The sequence below is a fragment of the Haemaphysalis longicornis genome, unplaced genomic scaffold (genome assembly GCF_048455015.1).
Source record: "Haemaphysalis longicornis isolate Haplotype H1 unplaced genomic scaffold, Haemaphysalis longicornis Haplotype H1 scaffold_3, whole genome shotgun sequence".
Lineage (NCBI taxonomy): Eukaryota > Metazoa > Arthropoda > Arachnida > Ixodida > Ixodidae > Haemaphysalis > Haemaphysalis longicornis.
In genome coordinates, this window is record NW_027526335.1 from 72,737,887 (window position 1) to 72,758,089 (window position 20,203).

The window sequence follows — 20,203 nt, forward strand, 5'->3', positions numbered from 1 at the left end:
TTTTCCTTGCGCTAAACAACGGGGAGATGTGTGACTAGCGCTAGCGTTTTATGAGTTTCGAACGCTTATGACTATTTAAACCGCTTGGCTTTCGAAGCCTCTTGGTTACGCCGCGATGACGGAACGCCGTGTGACTCTACTTGGGTACAGCGAGCGAGCTACGAAGAGAAAGCGAGCCCCTTAAGTGCTCTGCACTAAAAGAAGCGTTCAAAACTGTGCACTTGGGCTCCGGCTGCTACGAGATGAAAGCGAGCACAAAAAGATATGAAGTCCCGCTCGTGCTGTTCCAGGCAGAGGGCGTGCTAGCACTGCTGAGGCGGGAATTTTAAATGGCATTGGACAAAACCTCTGTTCAGTTCATCAAGAGAGGAGTGAACTCACATACCGTGCTCCTTGTGACCACGACTACCACACTGCCCTCCTCGAAAAACGTTATGAACGCATCCTTAAGCTATGCCTAGGAACACGATCTTCCCCCTTGCTACAACGAGGTCATAATGCCGAAGAATCACGAACTCTGTGGACGAATATCCAACACAAGTATCTGAAAATCTATGTGCGTAATGTGTTTTGTGAGAACATGACCCATTAACTTAAAACTGGGCTACATTAGGGGAAACATTCACCCTCTTGGACGCAGGCTAGCCATGTCCAACGGTATGGTTAGAGGACAACAACTCAAACAAACAACATATTCCACTTTGAGATATGGGAGGCAGCTTAGACCAGGTCGTTACCTCAAGATCAGCGCTAGCTGACTGAGGTAACGGTCAACGGTCTGGTGAGCGTGAGCTGACCACAACTGTCTTCCTGAACAACAATCTCCTCTCTCTCGCTTCGAAAAAAGCAAAATTGTTCAGCCCAGCCTAGACATCACAGAATAAACACGGACAAATGCGCCTCCTCGCTGAAACTTTCCAACACCTTGCATCCGTAATCTTTCACGCTCACATTTTAAGCCACAGAATCTCTCGTGGCCACGGCGATTAAAAACCCTCGTTGCTAGTCTCTCTTTTTGATCACCTTTACTGTTGAATCATGATGGGAAATGGCGAAACTGCGTACGAAAACGCTCCGTGGGAGTCGAAGTCTAGCTATTGCGCTTACATCATAGGATCAAAACGCAGATGTTTCTGCAACTTTTTTTTAAAATTTTGTGCTGAGCACCTAACGGACGATGGAAATACGATGGTCTTTCCATGTCAAGGTTGGTCACGAACTCTCATAACTTGTTAGCGAAGCGCACACGTGGCCCGTCGCCAGTATGCGGGCATGTTCGGAAAGCCACGCACTCCGTTGTTCGTATTTCAATCTATCACGATAGTACGTACAAACAAGGACGCACAATGTATGTACAGCGGCCGTCCAAACATGGCGTTAGATTTTAAGCTGTTGTTCGGATGTACGGTGAACGCTCGTGGTTGCTTGGGAAGTGCCCGATCTGGATCGATCAGCCTCTTCCTTCTTCCCTTTCCCTTCTGACCCTCTCACACTAAAATGAGCCAATGTATGTCTGACGGTAAAATAAATACAGTTTACCACTACTACCATCACCCTCTGCTGCCCATTCCACTACGTCGCAGAGCCACACGGTAGGCTATCGCTCAGCTGCCTCTTGTGATATTTAACGTCCGAAAAAAAAAAAAAAATAGGACGGGCAAAGGAGGCAACATTGTCAGTTTTACTCATTAATCTATAAATCCGAAAAGCAGTGTTTCTCATCATAAGAAGCCGAATGAGCTGGGAAAGGTGTTGCCTTTAAGTTAAAAAGCTATTCAGATTTTCGTGTCCCTTTACAGAACTAATAACAAAAGCTGAATAACTCAAGGCTGAGCTACAGGAGATTTGTTGTATAGGCATGCTGCTTTGGCGGGCCTTGCAGAGCAGATTACAGTAGCAATCTCAAGTTCTATACTTGGCTAGTTCGACAACCTACTGATGGACTGACAGACCTTAGCGTACTGACATACCATTGCAGCATCACAGTAAGAACACCAGCTTCCGTCTCTCTACTCCCGCGGCCCGCTATTCAACTAAGTGAACAACTCGCAAACTCTAGTGCACTGATACCCTGCTGCTGGGAGCCTGGCCGTACTGAAGGTTGCAGTTACAAACCTAGGCTTTCGACCTAGTAGTTTCAGGCCCAGGTCTCCAATAAACGCGGGAAGGTAGCTGAGTCGCCAAAGGTTGACGTTGTGCCACACGGGGTTATTGGTCACGTAAAAAGTCGGGTAGCGTGTCAAGTTAGGCAGTGGGTGTTGCACGACGACTTCCTGAATCCTAGCGGCCGCTTCGTCCCACGTGTGCTGCTGGAAGGCACTACTGGTGCAGTGGTAGACCCTCACGTGCTCCGGCCTGCACACACACATTCACACACAACCATGCGGCTTTTTTCTTGCACGACTATAATAAACGTGTTCACAGTTATCCTATCTAAGGGCTCAGAGAGAAGTGACAAAATGGCCAAGGGTCTGACTGCACAGGCGATAAAAGGAGCGAAATAGGCCAGTCTTGACTTCAATGGACACGCACTTTATATCAAATCCCAGAAAAGTTCAGTTGTCGTTTGGTCCACAGAACAATGTCTAGCTTTATTCTGTGGACCAGAGCACATGGAAAAGTTGTGCTTTGAGCTACTGCTAAAAGGGCCTCGCTTGTCGGCCGCGAATATATCACGCCCCATTTTGCACCCGCACAAGTATTCAGCTGTTCCACCGTGTGTTTGTGTGGAATTCCCAGTTTTCTAGTGTGTGCTCAGTCGAAGCTGATGCAACGAGTTGAGGGTGGTGCCAAGCCTAATGGGGTGATGATCACTACACCAGCAGTAGGCACCACATCGCTCCCAAGACACCAGGTTAAATCAAGTTATTAAGGCGGCATACGGGGATGAGTGAATCGGCGCGTAGGACATGATATATCATTTAATAGTGCGATGTGAGCATCATTGAAGCGTTCAAGTACCAGATACCCGCGTTGCTGTTGTTCTAGCAAAGGCAGCTCAGCACACACCCGGCGATGGAATATTGGACAACACTTTGTAAAAAGAATGTGTGCGGCTTCGGCGTGCGCTGCTATACGGACGCTGATGGGGCATGCAGCGAGAAAAAATTAAATCGATGGTTTACTTACAGCGCGACCAGGAGTAGAATCGACTACTTTGAATCCTGTAAGCGTCCGCCTAGCAATATGTTACAAACACGTAGAGTAGCAATTACAATATGAGGTGTTGGGCAACGCTTCATAAGCAGGCACGTATTCAGCTTAATTCACCCGAGATTCCGTAGTTGGAACCGTCAAACCGTCTTTTTTTTTTTTGTTGTGGGCTTTAACGCGCCGGCGCAACGCAGGCGATGAGGAGCGCCGTAGTGGAGGGCTCCGGATTAATTTTGACCACCAGGGGATCTTTAACGTGCGCCGAAACCTCGTGCACACGGGCGTTCTTGCTTTTCGCCTCCATCAGAAAAGCGGCCGCCGCGGCCGGCAATCGAACCCGCGACCTCGTGCTCAGCAGCGTAACGCCTTAGCCACTGAGCCACCGTCAAACCGTCTCATCAAATTAGTTGTATAGTTTATCGTCACTAAAACTTTTCCGATTTGCAATGGAATCTCGTGGCACCACCAGTACTTCTTTATTAGGTTCACGGGAATTTGGCAGCAAGCCGAGGCTGTGCAGTCCCCTCATGTGATGGGCAGAAGAAGTGCTATTGTGGTGTCGCGTCAAGGCAGCACCAGCACTTGGCTATCACGAAAAGGAACGGCAGTAGGTGCGGGCCAAATCAAAGATACCTTAAGAGCGGAAATACTTTGACACTTAGTTCCCTGACTGATTCCGAGAGAAAACGCAGATGACAAATTCGATTTTCATATCTGTCCCGCATGCGCAAAGGAGCCGGTGACCATGATTCGTCTGCATAAGCAAGTGCTTTCATTAGCACGCCGTCAAAAGGTAGAGGTTGTACTTGTGAATAAAATTCAAACCCAGCAAGCATTTGTAACCTTGCCACATACGAGCATGTCGACAGTTTTTCCGGAACGGCAGCTTACGCGTGAGTATTATTCACGCGAAATTCGGCTCAGTTGGCGAAAAAAGCCGCACTCCGAGACTTGCGTAACCGACCAGTGTGGTCGAAAGCTGTCGGCAAATAAAATGTCCTAGTGCATTCTTGTCTCGATATGAAACTGCCGATATTGTCCCCGGAAAAATGCATTCTCAGAAGTACATTTGTGGGAAGAAGTGAGGCTGAGTTTATCAGGACTTCATGAGGTAAGCAAGGTATTTGTAAAGCTAGCTTTCTCACATAGGTGATGCAGTGAAGCCTACTGACAAAGAAACAGACGTCATATGCTCGGCAACACTGAACTCAGCAGCACAAAACTCAGCGACATAACTCAGCGAGAAGTGATGGCACATGCATTATCAAATCGTAATTAATCCCTCAGGTTGTGCTGCTGAGCACGAGGACGCGGGTTCGATTCCCGGCCGCGGCGGCCGCTTTTCTGATGGAGGCGAAAAGCAAAAACGCCCGTGTGTATGAGATTTCGGCGCCCGTTGAAAATCCCCAGGTGTTCAAAATTAATCTGGAGCCCTCCACTACGGCGCACCTCCTCGCCTGCGTAGAGTCGACGCATTCAATCAATCAATCAATCAATCAATCAATCAATCAATCAATCAATCAATCAATCAATCAGTCAATCAATCAATCAATCAATCAATCAATCAATCAATCAATCAATCAATCAATCAACGCTCAGGTGCCTCCGTAGATTTTTCTTAAATTGCTTAGAGCCAAAGTTGGCAAAGGGTACATTGGGAAAAAAGGATGCAGCACAATTGCGCATCGAAACATTCACTTGTGGACATTGTTCTTGCTCCGATGCCGTTCTTATAAGTGGCAGCAATAAGCTTCAATATTCAGCACCGGCATATTTAAAATTTTCAGCGTGAAAAAAAGCGTGGCAATGTACTTTGTAGTTGCGGTGTGCCAGGCAACAGAAATGAGTGTATTAGCCACTATGTCCACGGGAATGATGTCGGCAATGGCGTTCTCCTCTCTAATGAACGATCTCAGCTGCCCCAGAGCGCACTGCGGGAAAAAAAAGGGTAGAATAATTTCTTTAGCACCGTCTTCAAGAACACACAGCGTATGGTTTCAGTAAACCAAAGCTCCGCGAGTTATGATTAACAGGGATGCAAATCGTTTTGTGAGAACTTACCAATACTACGATCCCGGTTAATGCGTTATAGTTGTCAATCCAACCCTGAAAATAAGCATCGAAGGTATGGGTTATGTTTAGAGCACAGCTAAGGTTTAAAGGAGTAGACACGAAATTTCAAAGCTCAGATAACTACGTAAAATGCTTCCTCTTTATCAGGAGATATATCCCAGCAAGTTTCAACAGTAGCCGTTCAGTGTAACATATTTTAAATTCACTTTAATCTCTGCCCGCACGAGAAAGCCTTGAGGGGGCCAGCATGACATCATCGGCTCATGGAAAAAAAAAAGATTTAAATCTTTTTCACTAATTTTTTACGGTTTTTTGTATTTTGTTTCTGTGTACTCGTGCGAGAACATCGGTGAGTTGGCGTTTTTTCACATTATAAATGTTTGTTTTTTCCAAATAAAATCCAGTTGCTAGTAGCGCGCCATCCTGCGTTCTTTTCTACATGTCGTCGTTTTTCGAAGCACCCCCTTACCAATCACTAACTATCGTAACGCGCTCCCCTGCCACTGCGGAAGTGGCGTCCATTGCACTTGCGCTCACTCACCGGCCTACCCCAACAATTGTTATTTCTGATTCGAAAACGACCATTCGAAATTTTGCCCGTGGTAACATTTCCCCGGAGGCTCTCAAAATTCTTCGAAATCCTCCCACCTCCCGCGCGGAGCTGATTTGGACTCCAGCCCCGCATGGGCTGGAAGGAAATGAAGCGGCTCATCTTGCAGCTCGAGAGCTAACCGTCCGAGCTGGGCCATGTCGCAACCCTTCCCATGGAGCCCAATCAGCCCGTGACAGCCTGTTAACTTTCCAGGAAATTACCTGCCACTACCGCCTTTCTCGCCTGCGCTACCCTCCACCCCACTGGTCGCTTTCTATCGCAGAGGAACGATACTGGCGCCTTATCCAAACCAATACCCTCCCTTGTTGCGCCAGACTACATGCAATTTATCCCTCAATATTTCCTTCTCCCCAATGCCCCGACTGCGGAGCCCCCGAAACAGTCTCTCATATCATTTGGCAATGCCCCCACAACTCATTCCCTCTCATCTCTTCTGAAGAGCACTGGGAGGCGGCGTTACGCAGCTCGGACACTCAAGTCCAGCAAGGACTTGCTGAACGAGCAGCTCAGGTCACCGGCACCCTCCAAGCGCTGGTCAGCACTCGTCGTTAGCCCAACTAGTGCTCAAATAAAGTGTTTTCTTTCTCTCTCTCTCTCGCGCTCGCGATTATTCCCAAATTCCCAAAATCATCTGCTCCTTGGCCCAATAGCCGACGCGCTGGCTGCGGTTGGCGCGCGCTGCTACGCCGTGTGTATCACGTCGGGGGTTTCCGACTGCCGTCATGCTGCCCGGGCGCGTGGGGATGCAGCAGCGCTCGCGCGCCCGACCAGAACGGCAGCGCATAGAGTTTCTTAGTAAGTATTGTAAGAAATTCTATGCGGCAGCGGTGCGGCAAGAATGATGACCTCATGTACGACCTCCATTCATGGCGGCCGCTCGGTGTTCGGCTGGTCGAAACCGAAACTGACACGAATAAACGACACCGTAAATGAATGTTTAAGCTACGCTCTACCGTCTAATGTGTCATTCTACGATTAGTGGGCTGGTAGGCACGCATAGCAGCGAAAAAAACGCAACACGAAAATTTCTTGTCACTACTCCTTTAAAAGAACACTGAAATGCAGATAGAAGTGTTGTGTACCCAACATCTACCTGTAAACCTGTTGCTGAACCTGTTGCTTACTCAACTGCGTACTGCGACATGTGACGTCATACAGAAGAGCAGTCCATGTTTAATGCGTGTTTTTCGGGAACATTGCTCTCCTATTGATATTTGACGGTGTTGAGTGATTACGGAAGACGAAGAAAACAGAGGTGGTGTATATACAGAAGACCAGCACCAATTATCGACTGCTTTATTTTCAGCACGACGATCTCATTGTTCTTCCGTTCAGTTAAACATGTCAATACTTGCAGATACCCGCAAATCGGCATCTGTCTCATTCGGAGTTGTGTGCGAAATTACAAATACTTGGGGGTTTTGCTGAAGTGTGTGTTTGTGTGTTGGGCTTTTGTGATGTGATGAATGGTTCGAATGTTTAAAATGAATACACAACTCTTGAACTACATACAAACAAATTAAACTTCATGTCAAACCTCGTTTAGTGTACGTCAGCGGCGACGATGAAGAGGAAGTCATAACGTGTGGCTTGTTATTTTTGTTGTAAAGATTTATGTAAAGATAAGGATGAGGAGAGAAAGCGGAGTAGTGGGGGCCATCATATTTCTGTCAGCTCGGGCCGCAGGCTCCAGGGTGTCGAACCGGCATTTTTTCAGGTTCGGTTCGGGTGCGGGTTCAAGCGTTTCGGGTTCAGTTCCTGGTTCGGTTCCTGAGCACCATTCCGTCCCGGTTCGAACTAGTTCAAACTAGTTCGAACGGGTTCGAAGAAAAAGGAGGAGTGTTTTTTTGTTGATTTTTATAGTGCTACGTTTTCGTTTAATTGTAACGTCGGTATAAAAACAAATTGGTATTGTAGGTATCTTCGAGCAAACGATCACATATGGGCGGGTCAAAGAGTCCTTGCAGCCTTTTTTTTCAACTTTGTTAGCAATCTGAAAGCTTGCAGAGCGTAATCAACCAACACATATCCAATACTTAGATTAGAGGGTCGCAAAACACATCAGCCAGAAATTACTGCTCTATGCCCATCAGGTGACCTAGAAACTTGCTCAAAACGCTTTTCTCTCTTTCCCTTCTTCGACCACCGTAATTACGTCATTACGTCATTACGGCGGTGGAACGGCTTTTGGACGGCTTTTTCCAGCTGCAGCAATGAACTTCTTCGATAGCCACTTAAAAAAAGAATTCGAGATGCTTGCACTATATAAGTCGCGCAAGGCTTGAACCATAGCTAAGCTGGAGGATTCCTTTCTATGTAAGCACTGAAGGACACAATGCGATGTATTGCATTAGGTTTGAAATTGTTTATATGTTCTGTCGTCGCTTTTCACTGTGGAAGTAGTAGTCATTGTCATGTCCATCTATATTGTCGTCTTCCGCATGCATCGCTGGTGCCCCAGGATTGTTGTGCCCGCACGCTTTCACATTTTTCTGAAAGTGGAACGCGTCAGCATGGACTAGGACCGGCGGCAACCGGCTGCGCGAACTGGGCGTCTGTATCACGAGCTGCATTGTGCTTCCCCCTTGAGGCGTAGACGCGGGGGAACTGTTTTCTTGGTATTTTTTCCGAGCGCCACGCGCAAGCCTGGACGACGCCGTGCGCTCCACGTGAGGCGCGTGCTTACGTGCCCGGTAAACGGTGGGAGTGACTATGAAGCGGTATTTTCTGATGACGCCGCACACATTACGGCCAGAAACAACAGCTCTACGGTTTACGATGGTGCAGCTTGGACTAATGGCACGAGGGTAGAGAAACAGCGGAGATGAAAGGCCCACCTAGTTTCTTCCGATTTCCATAAGTTTTCCCAAGTTTTGCCGGGCTTCGCTATGCTTTTAAGGTTTCGCGATGTTCTTGCTAGGCTAGGCTAAGTTTTGAGGGGTGAGACCAAATTTACCCGCACGGTATCAGGCTCTCCTGTCGGTCCCCAATACTGACAGCGGATTCTAGGGGGGGAAGAAGCTAGGTCGACCCTCAGCTGCACTGCTTCCCCAGCCTCACACCACTAGTTCAAGCTGCGCCAATTTGTTTTTGCGTTTTAGTGACCCAGGAAAGACTATCACCTTTAAAATGGCATAGTAAAGGGTGCGCATATATTCGCACATGCCCCTTGTGCTCACACTCGAGCAGGCGCGAAAGCCTGCTTCATTGTTATCCCTTCTGCGGTGGTGCACCATTTACATGCGCCGCAGGTTTTGTTTTTGGTATTTTTTTGTTAACGCCACAGGACTAAGCTCAAGCTCAAACAGCTACCCTGTTAAAAGAAAGCCACAAAAGCAATGCAGAAACGGAAGGCGTGTCTACTGGGACGAGGAAAGCAGGCAGTGCCGCTTCGTGCTGCGATAGCAAGGCTTTCGCAGTGCTTCCAGACGAGTAGGAAAAAGTGAAAGTGTTTATCGGAATTTTTGCTGAGTTCCTTTAAAGGAGCCATGAAGACAAAATACAAGTTGGGTTTTTTTAGAAAGACTGCTTAGTCCCGATAACAATGATACCAATATCATCGCAATCTTCGAACAAATAACGGATATATTAAAGAAAACGTTTGAAGCAGTCGCGACCCCCTAGCCAATTTCCCGCAACTTTTCTATGACGTCACGGAACCTTGTTTATGCGATTGGCGGCCGCCTAAGAGACCTCTCGCGACGACACATGACTGGACGTCTGTAATGGGGCCTTTAGTTCCATTTGACCGCATCACTTGAATGCTAACGTGGAGTTAACACACTGAAAATTATGTTTTATTGTTGGCCCGTATGACGTCATTCTTGCTCATAACACGTCAGTGTGGCACAAAATTTGAAAGTTTTTAAATACTTCTTGCTTTTTTTTCGTTAAAAAAACATCTTTTGTGCCTCTAATGGAGCTGAGTGAGATACTGAATCCTCGTTCTTTCAAATTAAACGAAGTTGTATTTTCTCTTCATGGCTCCTTTAACTGCACAATCTACTGCCAAATGTTTTATATGGGAGGTCAATGATTACAACATTAACTGAAGCAATATAAAAAGCTCACAGGGGCACGTAAGGCTGCTTATGTGTGTGAGTGTGAAAGAATTACTCTTTAAGGCCGCAAGTTTCTTTTTATTAATTTAGGTAATTTATATAATTCAATTTGATTTTATTCTGGGCTCATAAACCCGCAGTTTCATACTCAATAAAAAAGTGACTGACGATTACGATACTCCCTAATGTGAAAGTTGAGCGAAGCACGAACTGTCGTCTTCTCGGCGACGGCGTGGATCTCGGGCGGCTGAGGAAGTGATAGCGTCATCAGCGAACGCACGATGGCTCGCGCTATACTCTGGCGTTATCTCGTAGTGCGTATCGCCGGAGAGCATGTCTCGCGCGGCTTCAGCATACCACCCTCCTTCTCACATTTTTGCCATGCTTTCATCCTCCACTTCTCTGTTTGCTCTATCTTCGGTGGCTTCTTCGTTGTCTTGTTACAACGAGGCCGACCCTTATGGACTACACAACACGAGACCAGCAGGTGCTTAAGAGCTGCGCTCTAGAACATGACTCGACAGAACCGGCGCGGTACCGGCATGTGTTACACTCCCCTCACCGACCACTCCCATTATAATGCATCCTCACAACAGTCTTCTGGCAGGCAGGCATGTAGCCTCCTGGCAAGTGGGCAGCGCCCCGGGGCCGCCGCCTCCGCCTCCCCTTGTGACATCCTCGCCCGAAGCTTCTACCAATGAACTCAAAAAGCGTGGTAGTGAGGGGCTAGTTGGTACATACTTGACAGAGAATAACAGCGCTTAAACGGGACGAAAGAAAGGTTGACAAGACAGGCGTAGCAAAAGGCGTAGCAAATCAACCAATTCTTTTCTTTTTCAATTAGAAATTTTTTGCCTCATTGTGCGAAAATACGTGCGTGAGCGCGCGTGCTTGTATAAGAATTTGATGGTATCAAATACGATAGCGGTCGGGCAGGCTCTCTGTTACCCAGAGAAATTGCCTGCCTGTCTGCCTGCCTTCCTGCCAGCCAGAAGATCCCGGCGAGGATGCGTGATTGGAGACTAGGGGTGGCCCGTTACCAGCAACCCCAGGGGGAAGGGGTGGACGCAATGCCTCACCACAGCGACACTCGATGGTACCAAAAAACGAGGGTAGACGAACGGTCGCCTGCTTAGTAGACGGATGGGGCAATGGGCAGCCTGCAGGGAGGCTGGCCATTGGTAGAACTTGACAGAGAATAACAGCGCTTAAACGGGACGAAAGAAAGATTGACAAGACAGGCGCTGAGCGAGACATGAACTGAAAAAGCGTGGTAGTGCGGGCTTGTTGGTACATACTTGACAGAGAATAACAGCGCTTAAACGGGGCGAAAGAAAGATTGACAAGACAGGCGCTGAGCGAAAAGAAAGATTGACAAGACAGGCGCTGAGCGAGACATGAACTGAAAAAGCGTGGTAGTGCGGGCTTGTTGGTACATACTTGACAGAGAATAACAGCTTAAACGGGGCGAAAGAAAGATTGACAAGACAGGCGCTGAGCGAGACATGAACTGAAAAAGCGGGGTAGTGCGGGCTTGTTGGTACATGCTTGACAGAGGATAACAGCGCTTAAATAGGACGAAAGAAAGATTGGCAAGACAGGCGCTGAGTGAGACATGAACTGAAAAAGCGTGGTAGTACGGGCTTGTTGGTTCTACCACTACTGCACTACCACGCTTTTTCAGTTCATGTCTCGCTCAGCGCCTGTCTTGTCAATCTTTTTTTCGCCCCGTTTAAGCGCTGTTATTCTCTGTCAAGTATGTACCAACAAGCCTGCACTACCACGCTTTTTCAGTTCACGTCTCGCTCAGCGCCTGTCTTGTCAATCTTTCTTTCGCCCCGTTTAAGCGCTGTTATTCTCTGTCAAGTATGTACCAACAAGCCCACACTACCACGCTTTTTCAGTTCATGTCTCGCTCAGCGCCTGTCTTGTCAATCTTTCTTTCGTCCCGTTTAAGCGCTGTTATTCTCTGTCAAGTTCTACCAATGGCCAGCCTCCCTGCAGGCTGCCCATTGCCCCATCCGTCTACTAAGCAGGCGACCGTTCGTCTACCCTCGTTTTTTGGTACCATCGAGTGTCGCTGTGGTGAGGCATTGCGTCCACCCCTTCCCCCTGGGTGGCTGGTAACGGGCCACCCCTAGTCTCCAATCACGCATCCTCGCCGGGATCTTCTGGCTGGCAGGAAGGCAGGCAGACAGGCAGGCAATTTCTCTTGGTAACAGAGAGCCTGCCCGAGCGCTATCGTATTTGATACCATCAAATTCTTATACAAGCACGCGCGCTCACGCACGTATTTGCGCACAATGAGGCAAAAAATTTCTAATTGAAAAAAAAAGAATTGGTTGATCTGCTATGCTTTTCACGTACCTATAGTTTCCGCTGACCAAGTAACGGAAGCGTTTTGAAACATCGCCGGCTTACCCTCCCAACAAGGAAAAGATCCACTCCTACGCAAGGACAAGTGGTGGCGTTGTGAGAAGTGCAGCTTCCGGAGCCCCATCGCCATGTCCTGCAGTTAGGCCCAAAGTTTGCCTTTGAGCCCTGCTTGTCAAAAGGGGAAAAGGGAAGTTTGGCCCGTGACATCATTCGCCATTTTCGGGGGGGTGACAAGCAGCGCTGCATCGGGGAGCGCATGGATGCCGTTGTGGGGTCTACAGCTATATAGGCCCGAAAAAAGCTTCAACTGGAACGGTATGGTGGATTACCTGGTGAAGAATGGCCTGAAATTGCTTTTGTCGGATGAAAATGGCCGATGCGTTGTTTTACCGGAAGGTATGTTCTGTGAGCAGGCTTTAAGAGCAGTGCATAAGAATTTGAGAGTAACAACAGCGCTTATTTGTGTCCTCCCCTTTCGCGTCTTCGCCTTGTTTTTTGCGCTGTTAGCCATCAGGGGAAAAGTACCAACTAACCCAGCTTATAACCCTCCAGGAGTTGATAATGTCCTTGAAGGCCTTCGCAAGGTAGGAGGGATGCTTTCGAATTACCAAGACATTGAAAACTTTACAGAATATGAAACACCTTGTACATGGGAACCACCATGAATAAGCCTTGGTATGTTGCCTCAGAACATGCGTTCAAGATTTCCCCAATTTTCTTTTGCATTTATAAATGCAAAAAGAAAATTGGGGGAAATGGGCAGTATCTAACACAAACTGATAGTATATACTGACAACTTTACATTAAACTGAGGGTAATACCACGAAGAAAAACTAATTGGTTGTGGAAATACAGACTATGCATAATATTTGGTGGTGCTATCGGGCGAGTGGTAAAATATATTCAGACACTAGGTAGACCACCATAATCAAAAACCATAAATTACAGTTTTCAAGCCCCGGAACCGGTTCGAAGCGGTTCCTTCGATTCGTTCCGGTTCGGGATCAGTTCCAAAATGGCGGAAAAAATACGGGATCGGTTCGGTTCCAGTTCCGGGCAAAATTCGGCTTCTGTTCCGGTTTTCGGCTCGGTTCCGGTTCCGGTTTGACACCCTAGGCGCAGCTGCAGTACGATTTTCCCAGGATAAAAGATCATTTACGTGCAGAATACATCAGTTATCCTCATGCAGCCATGCTGTATTTACAGGCGATGCCATGGCGGTTATGCGCACTTTTCAGCTGCAGGAAAGACGGGATAAGACAGGGACAGATGGGCCGTCAAGTGCGGCCACGAGTGCAGTAACAGGGTTGGCGACGACATTGAGAGCTGAGAGCAAGCGTAGTAAGATCAATATCAACGGCAAAAAACGCTACCTGGGAAAACGGGAGATGTACGAGGAACCTTGCAAGACTGGAGAAGTGAAGGAACTCTCAAGGAACCGCCGCAATGGCTCAGTGGCTAAAATGTTGTTCTGTTGAGCATGAGGACGCGGGTTCGATTCCCGGCCGCGGCGGCCACTTTTCTGATGGAGGCGAAAAGCAAAAACGCCCGTGTGTTCGAGATTTCGGTGCACGTGAAAGATCCCCAGATGGTCAATATTAATCCGGAGCCCCCCACTACGGCGCGCCTCATCGCCTGCGTTGCGTCGGCGCGTTTAAACCCTCGAGTCTATCAAGGAACTCTCAAGGGAATTTTAACACTTTCTCGTTATTGTCAGTACTGCGGTCCCAATTTTTTGTTGAAGTAGGCGAAGAGTGTATGCTTAAGCACATGCAGATGATTCGAATGACGTGGCTATATGTTGTATATTCCGGTTATCAGCTTGCGCACCCTAGCACCTCGGCAAATTTTTTTTTGTTGCGCTCGAGCGAACTGATCCGTTGCAGAGGCGGTGGTCTTCTACTAAAAACATTATCTTCAAGAACACAATCATCACTTTACCCCAAATTTGGCGCATATTTTGAGTGTATCTTATAGCATGTGGGCGCACAGAAGCAATGTGCGCGCGCACAGCGACGGGACTGTTATCAACGACACCCCCTCGCTCGCGCCGCTCACATTTATATCCCGCGCACCTACAAGCATTATCAATGAGAAAGCATCGAACAACCCGTCGAGTGAGAAAGCCAGTGTCCGGTGTCTGTGTCACTCCCCGTCATATGTGGGAGGAGTGAGGGACACGCCATTGTTGCTCTAGACTGTAAGGGGTTGTGCTTTGCACTGCAAGAGAAAAAATATATTGTTTTGGAGGGAGCGGGATGACCGTTTTTGGGTGACGAGAGAGAGAGAGAGAGAGAGAACATTTATTAAGAGCATTTATGGCGTCCTTGCAGTAGTTCCCACTTCAGAGGAATCCATGTGCCGTACTAACATCGTTTGCTCTCCCGGTGAGCAGGGGCTGGTACGAGAGACAGGGGCTGGACAGGACTGCTCTTGAGGGTTGGGGGTGCGGGGAAGGGGTGTTCCGTGCTTGTTTTTCCTACACTCTATGACAATGTGTCTGAGTGTACCTGGCTGTTGGCAGCATTCGCATTCTGTTGGATACAGTATTGGGTGGGATGTATCCGGTGTTTGCCTAATTGGATGAGTGAAGGTGCTTGTTTGTAGGAGTCTGAGTGTTTATTTCTTGCGACTTCGCGAGGTTTGGGTAAAGTAGCGGGAAAGTCTGTCGATTAGGCTTGTGATGTGTTATTTATTTAGAAGTTACAAGTGATGTACGTTTATCCAGATGGTGGCAATTTCGAAAAGGAGCGCTCCCATTCGCCTGCCACTCGGGGCCTATTCTCGACTGCACAAATTCACGGTGAATTCACCATGTTTCTTGAGCAAGCAAAACGTAAGCAATTGACGTGTGCAGGTATAGCTGTGACTGCATGCAGTGTAATTTGGTGCTTAGGTAATAAAGATCACAATCAAGCTATCAAATATTGCTCACAAAAGATATAAAAATACTGGGCATGTATTATAAAAATTAGGACCGCAGCTGAGGCTGGCAAGAGAAACAAATTTGTTTAGGTCAAAATTGGCGTCAACACAACAAAGGGACCAAGTGACGTTGCTACAAAAGCGAGTGAAAGGCGGGTGTTGAGCTAAAGAACATCGCGCAATCTTTTTTACCGTACCTATTGATTTCGTTCAATCGCGTTTAGTAACATAGTCGATGTCTCTGCTTCAATGCGAGCTTTGTTGCTTTGTTACCTTCCCGGCCGTACTGATGCCGCCGTTCCACTCATTCGTCAAGCTAGAACTCAATCAGCGCAGTAATGAACAAAACCGTCAGTTTTCTTTGTTATTTTTTAATTCGATCAAGTGACCCAACTGCATACTAGGAGGAGTGTGGACAAATGCCGTGCATTGGGTTCTTTGTAATGGAGAGACTTGTACTGTTCTCTTATGTTACTGTTACGCCAAACATATATAGTTGCTCTTTTATTGCCAATCATAAAAACAAAATTGGGGATGTCATTTTTATGTGCCCTTATCGCTGACTTGGAAACAGTCAAAACTATTATTTCTTACGCAAGAGAAGTTTTAAACCCCGCGCCATGCGAAACTGCGCCTGTTGCAAATACGCGGGTATTTCACGGTGCCGAGGGTTGGTGAAATGTTTTCCCCTATTTCACGGCGACAGCAGCCGCCATTTTCAAACTGTTACGTAGCAGGACGTCACTTTTACGTAGGCTGGAGTTGCCAGTATGTGACGTAATCATTCCCGCCAACTCTTTATATTACGCCACGTCTTCTCAGCCAATCACAGAGAGGGCGTGACACGCAAGCCGTGTTGTTGTTGTATGGCAAAGACAGCCGTATGCGTTGTCATGTCCGCGCCATTACGTCTAGTTTTTCATTGCCAGCCAAGAATTACGCGCTTTCAGAAGAGAGAAATAAGGTAAACTTAACAACTGGTGCTAGTAAACGTCATGAAACGTCAAAATGACAAAACCACACACACACACCGCCTTGTCAACCGGAAGCACATGACCAAAATTGGAAGCCAATCAGAAGAGACTTTCGGTGACTTCACAGTTCACGGTGAATTTACTGCGTCGAGAATAGGGCTCCCATTCCATTGCGGGAGGACGGCCTTGGTACAGGTTATCTATAGCAGAGAAACGGCTTCTTATCCCCCGCTCCCCCGGCCCCCTTCATTAGCTTTAGTGCATAGCAGACATTATCATGGTTGCCCGCATTGCTCTTTGTTGGTATTGGTGTTGGCATTGATGGTCCGTGTAGCTAAAAATTGCATTTATGAATGGCTCACCATGTATCAACAAAACAACTTTTGCGTACAATGCTTCAGGCGATGTTCTTTTATTTGGGCCGAAAACATGCACATGGCAAATTTCAGTTGTCACTGACAAAACAACTTTTGCGTAGAATGTTTCAGGCGATGTTCTTTTATTTGGGCCGAAAACATGCACATGACCAATTTCAGTTGCCACTGATTCGCTCCCTGCACTTTTCAGCCGTATCGACTATGGCAGGACAGTGCCAGGGACAGTGCTTACTACTTGCTTACAGTCCGCATGCAAGGCATTTGGGCCTGAGGGCAGCCTTGATCGTACTGCCAGCAGCTGTCTGTTAATAGAGTATTGGTTCGCGTTCCTCGGATTGTAGTGTCCTGTTCTTCTGTGAACGTGTATGACGGATTAGGGATTAGGCCTTCTGTTATTCGAAGTGCCGTGAAGATTTCTGTGTGCTGGTGGTGCAGCTTTTTTTCGGAGTGTGTACGGGTCGCAGGTGTTTGGCCAAGCGATCGACAGCCACTCACCCGGAAGATCTGTACCTACTGGAAGGAAACCTGTTGTGCGGATGTTCATTTATGTAGCCTGTATGTGTAGAGCTGCGTTCGGGTGACGCGTCGTCCTTGTAGGCCCTAACGGCTTCTTGCCTGTCCCTGTCCGGTCTGTCATCTCTAGTTGTGGTGTTTGCTATCGCTTGTACCGCAAGCGCTGTGGCCGATAGAGCATCTTTACACGTTAGGGCTTCTACGCCTTCGTAATCTGGCACGAAGTATGTACAGGCAAAACGTTCTGAAACTACTACCTGTGGTACACGGTTCACCCATGTCAACATTAAATAGCTTATGAGTCGCATTGTACTTACTTAACAAAAAACAGTACACAAGCACGGAAACGTAAATAACAGCGCTTTAAATTAAACAATTACGTTGCTTCGTAGTTTTTACAAAGGTTTTGGTACGATTGGCTTTGTTTTTATGAGCGGAAGCTTTTTCCACGTGCTCTCTCCATTTTGTCGTTCCGGGCTATTTTATTGCTCGCTCGGTCGACAGAAAGACACAGGTAAACAGAGCGCCCCGAAAATTTTGCCTACACGTCCTATTTCTCGCGCAATAAAAAATGTTGGTATCCTCTGCAACCGAAGGCACAAATGTATACGCACCATGAGCGTGCATGTAGTCTTACCGGGAAGGGCTCTTTCCAAGACGCTGTCACAATGGAAGGCCGGACTATGGCGACTGGGAGCGTTCCTCGTTCATGAAGCACCAGCGACTCAGCTAGACCCTTCGTGAGCGTGTAAGTATTTGGATAGGTCCCGAGAAGTAATCCACTGATCGCGTCCATCATCTTGTCATCCATCCCCCTGTAAAGAAGCTCTGATGACACAACGAGACTACTTTTTGCGATTGGTAGAGAGTACTTCTGAGCTAACAGCCATATAATTTAAAATTGACCTTTCTTTTTACTCATGAAATAAGTCACCTTCAAACAACTATGCCCTACGAGTGATAAACGGCTGACGAGCTCCCAATGGCAAAAGAGCCGCAGCGAGGAGTACTTACTCTGCAGCTTCGATTATTTTGGAGGGATCGACCCGCGGGGGATACACCACTTCATCCACTTCAGTCTTGTCGCAGTTGCTGTATGCTGTCGATACATGCACAATAGCCTGGGGATGAAAGAGAGGGGTTAGAGAATCATGGGAGTCGTGTAGCAGAGTAGAAAAGTTGTAATAGTACAACTCTTTATTGTTGTGTGTGCCAAATTTGAAGATGAGAGGAAACGCGAAGCTTTTAAGCTCCGATATTGAAATTTCACTACAGTGTAATTACGCTGTCGTTCGTTGCGCAGGTTTTAACAGATCACCCAATACAGTAGCACCCACGTTCAGGACGAACTTGGCCGATCTCAAAAACGTTTCTCGCCCGTCCTTCGCCCATTATGTGAACCGTGCCATATGTTGTAACCATGGTCGAATTTACTCACTTTAGAAGCGGAATTAATCTGTCGCTCTTTTTGCTGTTCACCGGGACGCGAATTTCGTTGCCGTCAATCCTAACCCACCGCCTTTGGCGCCTATTCGGCGCTGCACTCGTCTCGCACTATTTAACTCTGAATTCCGGCGGTGAGCAGCCGCTGCCTGCTGCGCGAAGACAGCGCCACCGCCGCCAGCTCGTCTTGACGCCACCGACCCGGCGCACGTCATTCCGTTCTCTCTTCTAGTCCTTGCTGTCCACAGATCGACGGCGTAAATTTGTGCCGACATGGCCCATCTATCGCTCACGCAATAAAAAAAATCACGCCATATCCACGGAATGAATGATGATAAGTGGGGCGAAGCTCGAGAGGGGGAGATCATCGGTAACCGTAACTCTCCCGTGAAAGTTCGCCCATTACATCATTAAGAAAGACGTAAGACTGTGTGCGTACATTGTACAAATCAACTTTTATTTTCGGAGTCAATGCTCCCAGGCCCAGACCTGGTGAAAGACCCCGCGCCATCGAGGACTACCCGCACCTCCACCACAATTTGTCACGTAAGATGGGACACAACGGTAAAGAAAGAACTTTTATTTAGGGTGAACTTGTGCCCGAACAAGACGAGAGGAAACGAGCAAAGGTCCTTGCGTCTCGTTCGATCTCCGAGAACGACTGCCTGCGTTCGTGGCGTGATCTCTTGCGTGATCTCCCCCTCGCAGTGCACGTGCGCTCGCGCCTCCGTTGGTGAACACAGACGAGCTCGCGCTCCCGGTGCCGAGTTTGCGCTGCCGGTTGCAGCCGGTTCTTGCGCGTGCAACGCGGCCCACTTTGCGACATCTCCGAAAGCATGCGGCGGTCACGTACCACGAGACACAAGGGATGGACAGACCCATGGCTTTACGAGCTTCGCCCCTAAAAAAAGAGCTTTGGCGCCCGTAAAAGGCGATGTATAGAAACCGTGTACTGGGTAGCGTCCGTATACGGGTGCGCGTTAGACTTGTCGTTCGCACTCTCGGAAGAGAGTTTTGCATATCGGCTACGGTACGCTACGCCACCGGCGTCGGGTACCGCAAACCGTCTAGGCATATGCGCATTCGTTCTGATGCCCGCCTCTCAGTGCCCTCCGCGCATGCGCACTCGGGTTCCGGTACCCGTCGCCGGTAGCGTAGCGTACGGTAGCGGATATGCCAAAACTCTCTCCATGCTGCCTTGCCACCTGCTCTTTCTGCCTACAGAGCAAGCGAACGGGTTCTCTCCTTCTCTGCAAAGGGTTCTTGCCTTTCCGAAGTAAGCAACAGTTGCGTACCCTTCTTGCTTACCGAAATAAGTAACAGTTGGTGGCGAGCGTGTGCTTATGCTCGCCACAGATTACGTCGCTGACGTGTAGGCACTGATGATTCCACCAGAGACGTAACAATATTTGCTATAGCGACACGAAGTTTACTCAACGGGCTCGAGCGTGAAGCGGCTAGTACCAAGGAGAGTTAACAAGTGAAAAATGGAGACGCTGTTGCTATACCATACAAGGCATTATCGAGAATGCTCGATCATGCAATAACTCTGACATGTTCTATCAGCTGCTGCTACTTCTAACTACCCATTTTTATTGCCATAGAATAAGGCTTTCTGGCATTTGAATTCTTCTGTTATCGCTACGAAGAGTAGTCGTTCCTTACAAGCCGACGTTTATAACAGGACAACCAAAG

At 47.9% G+C, this 20,203-nt stretch overlaps 1 protein-coding gene across 1 annotated transcript in view; it reads right to left on the reverse strand.

Annotated features, from left to right (window-relative positions):
* The window catches only part of LOC144174622 (fatty acyl-CoA reductase 1-like), a 54,187-nt gene that overhangs the window by 7,381 nt on the left and 26,603 nt on the right, over positions 1–20,203 (reverse strand). The window contains exons 5-9 of the mRNA XM_077703399.1: positions 18,080–18,186; positions 17,703–17,880; positions 5,215–5,259; positions 4,966–5,084; positions 2,116–2,355 (exon numbers count right to left, since the gene is read on the reverse strand). Of these exons, the coding sequence (XP_077559525.1) occupies positions 2,116–2,355; positions 4,966–5,084; positions 5,215–5,259; positions 17,703–17,880; positions 18,080–18,186 (689 nt within the window). The remainder of the gene's footprint in view (positions 1–2,115; positions 2,356–4,965; positions 5,085–5,214; positions 5,260–17,702; positions 17,881–18,079; positions 18,187–20,203) is intronic.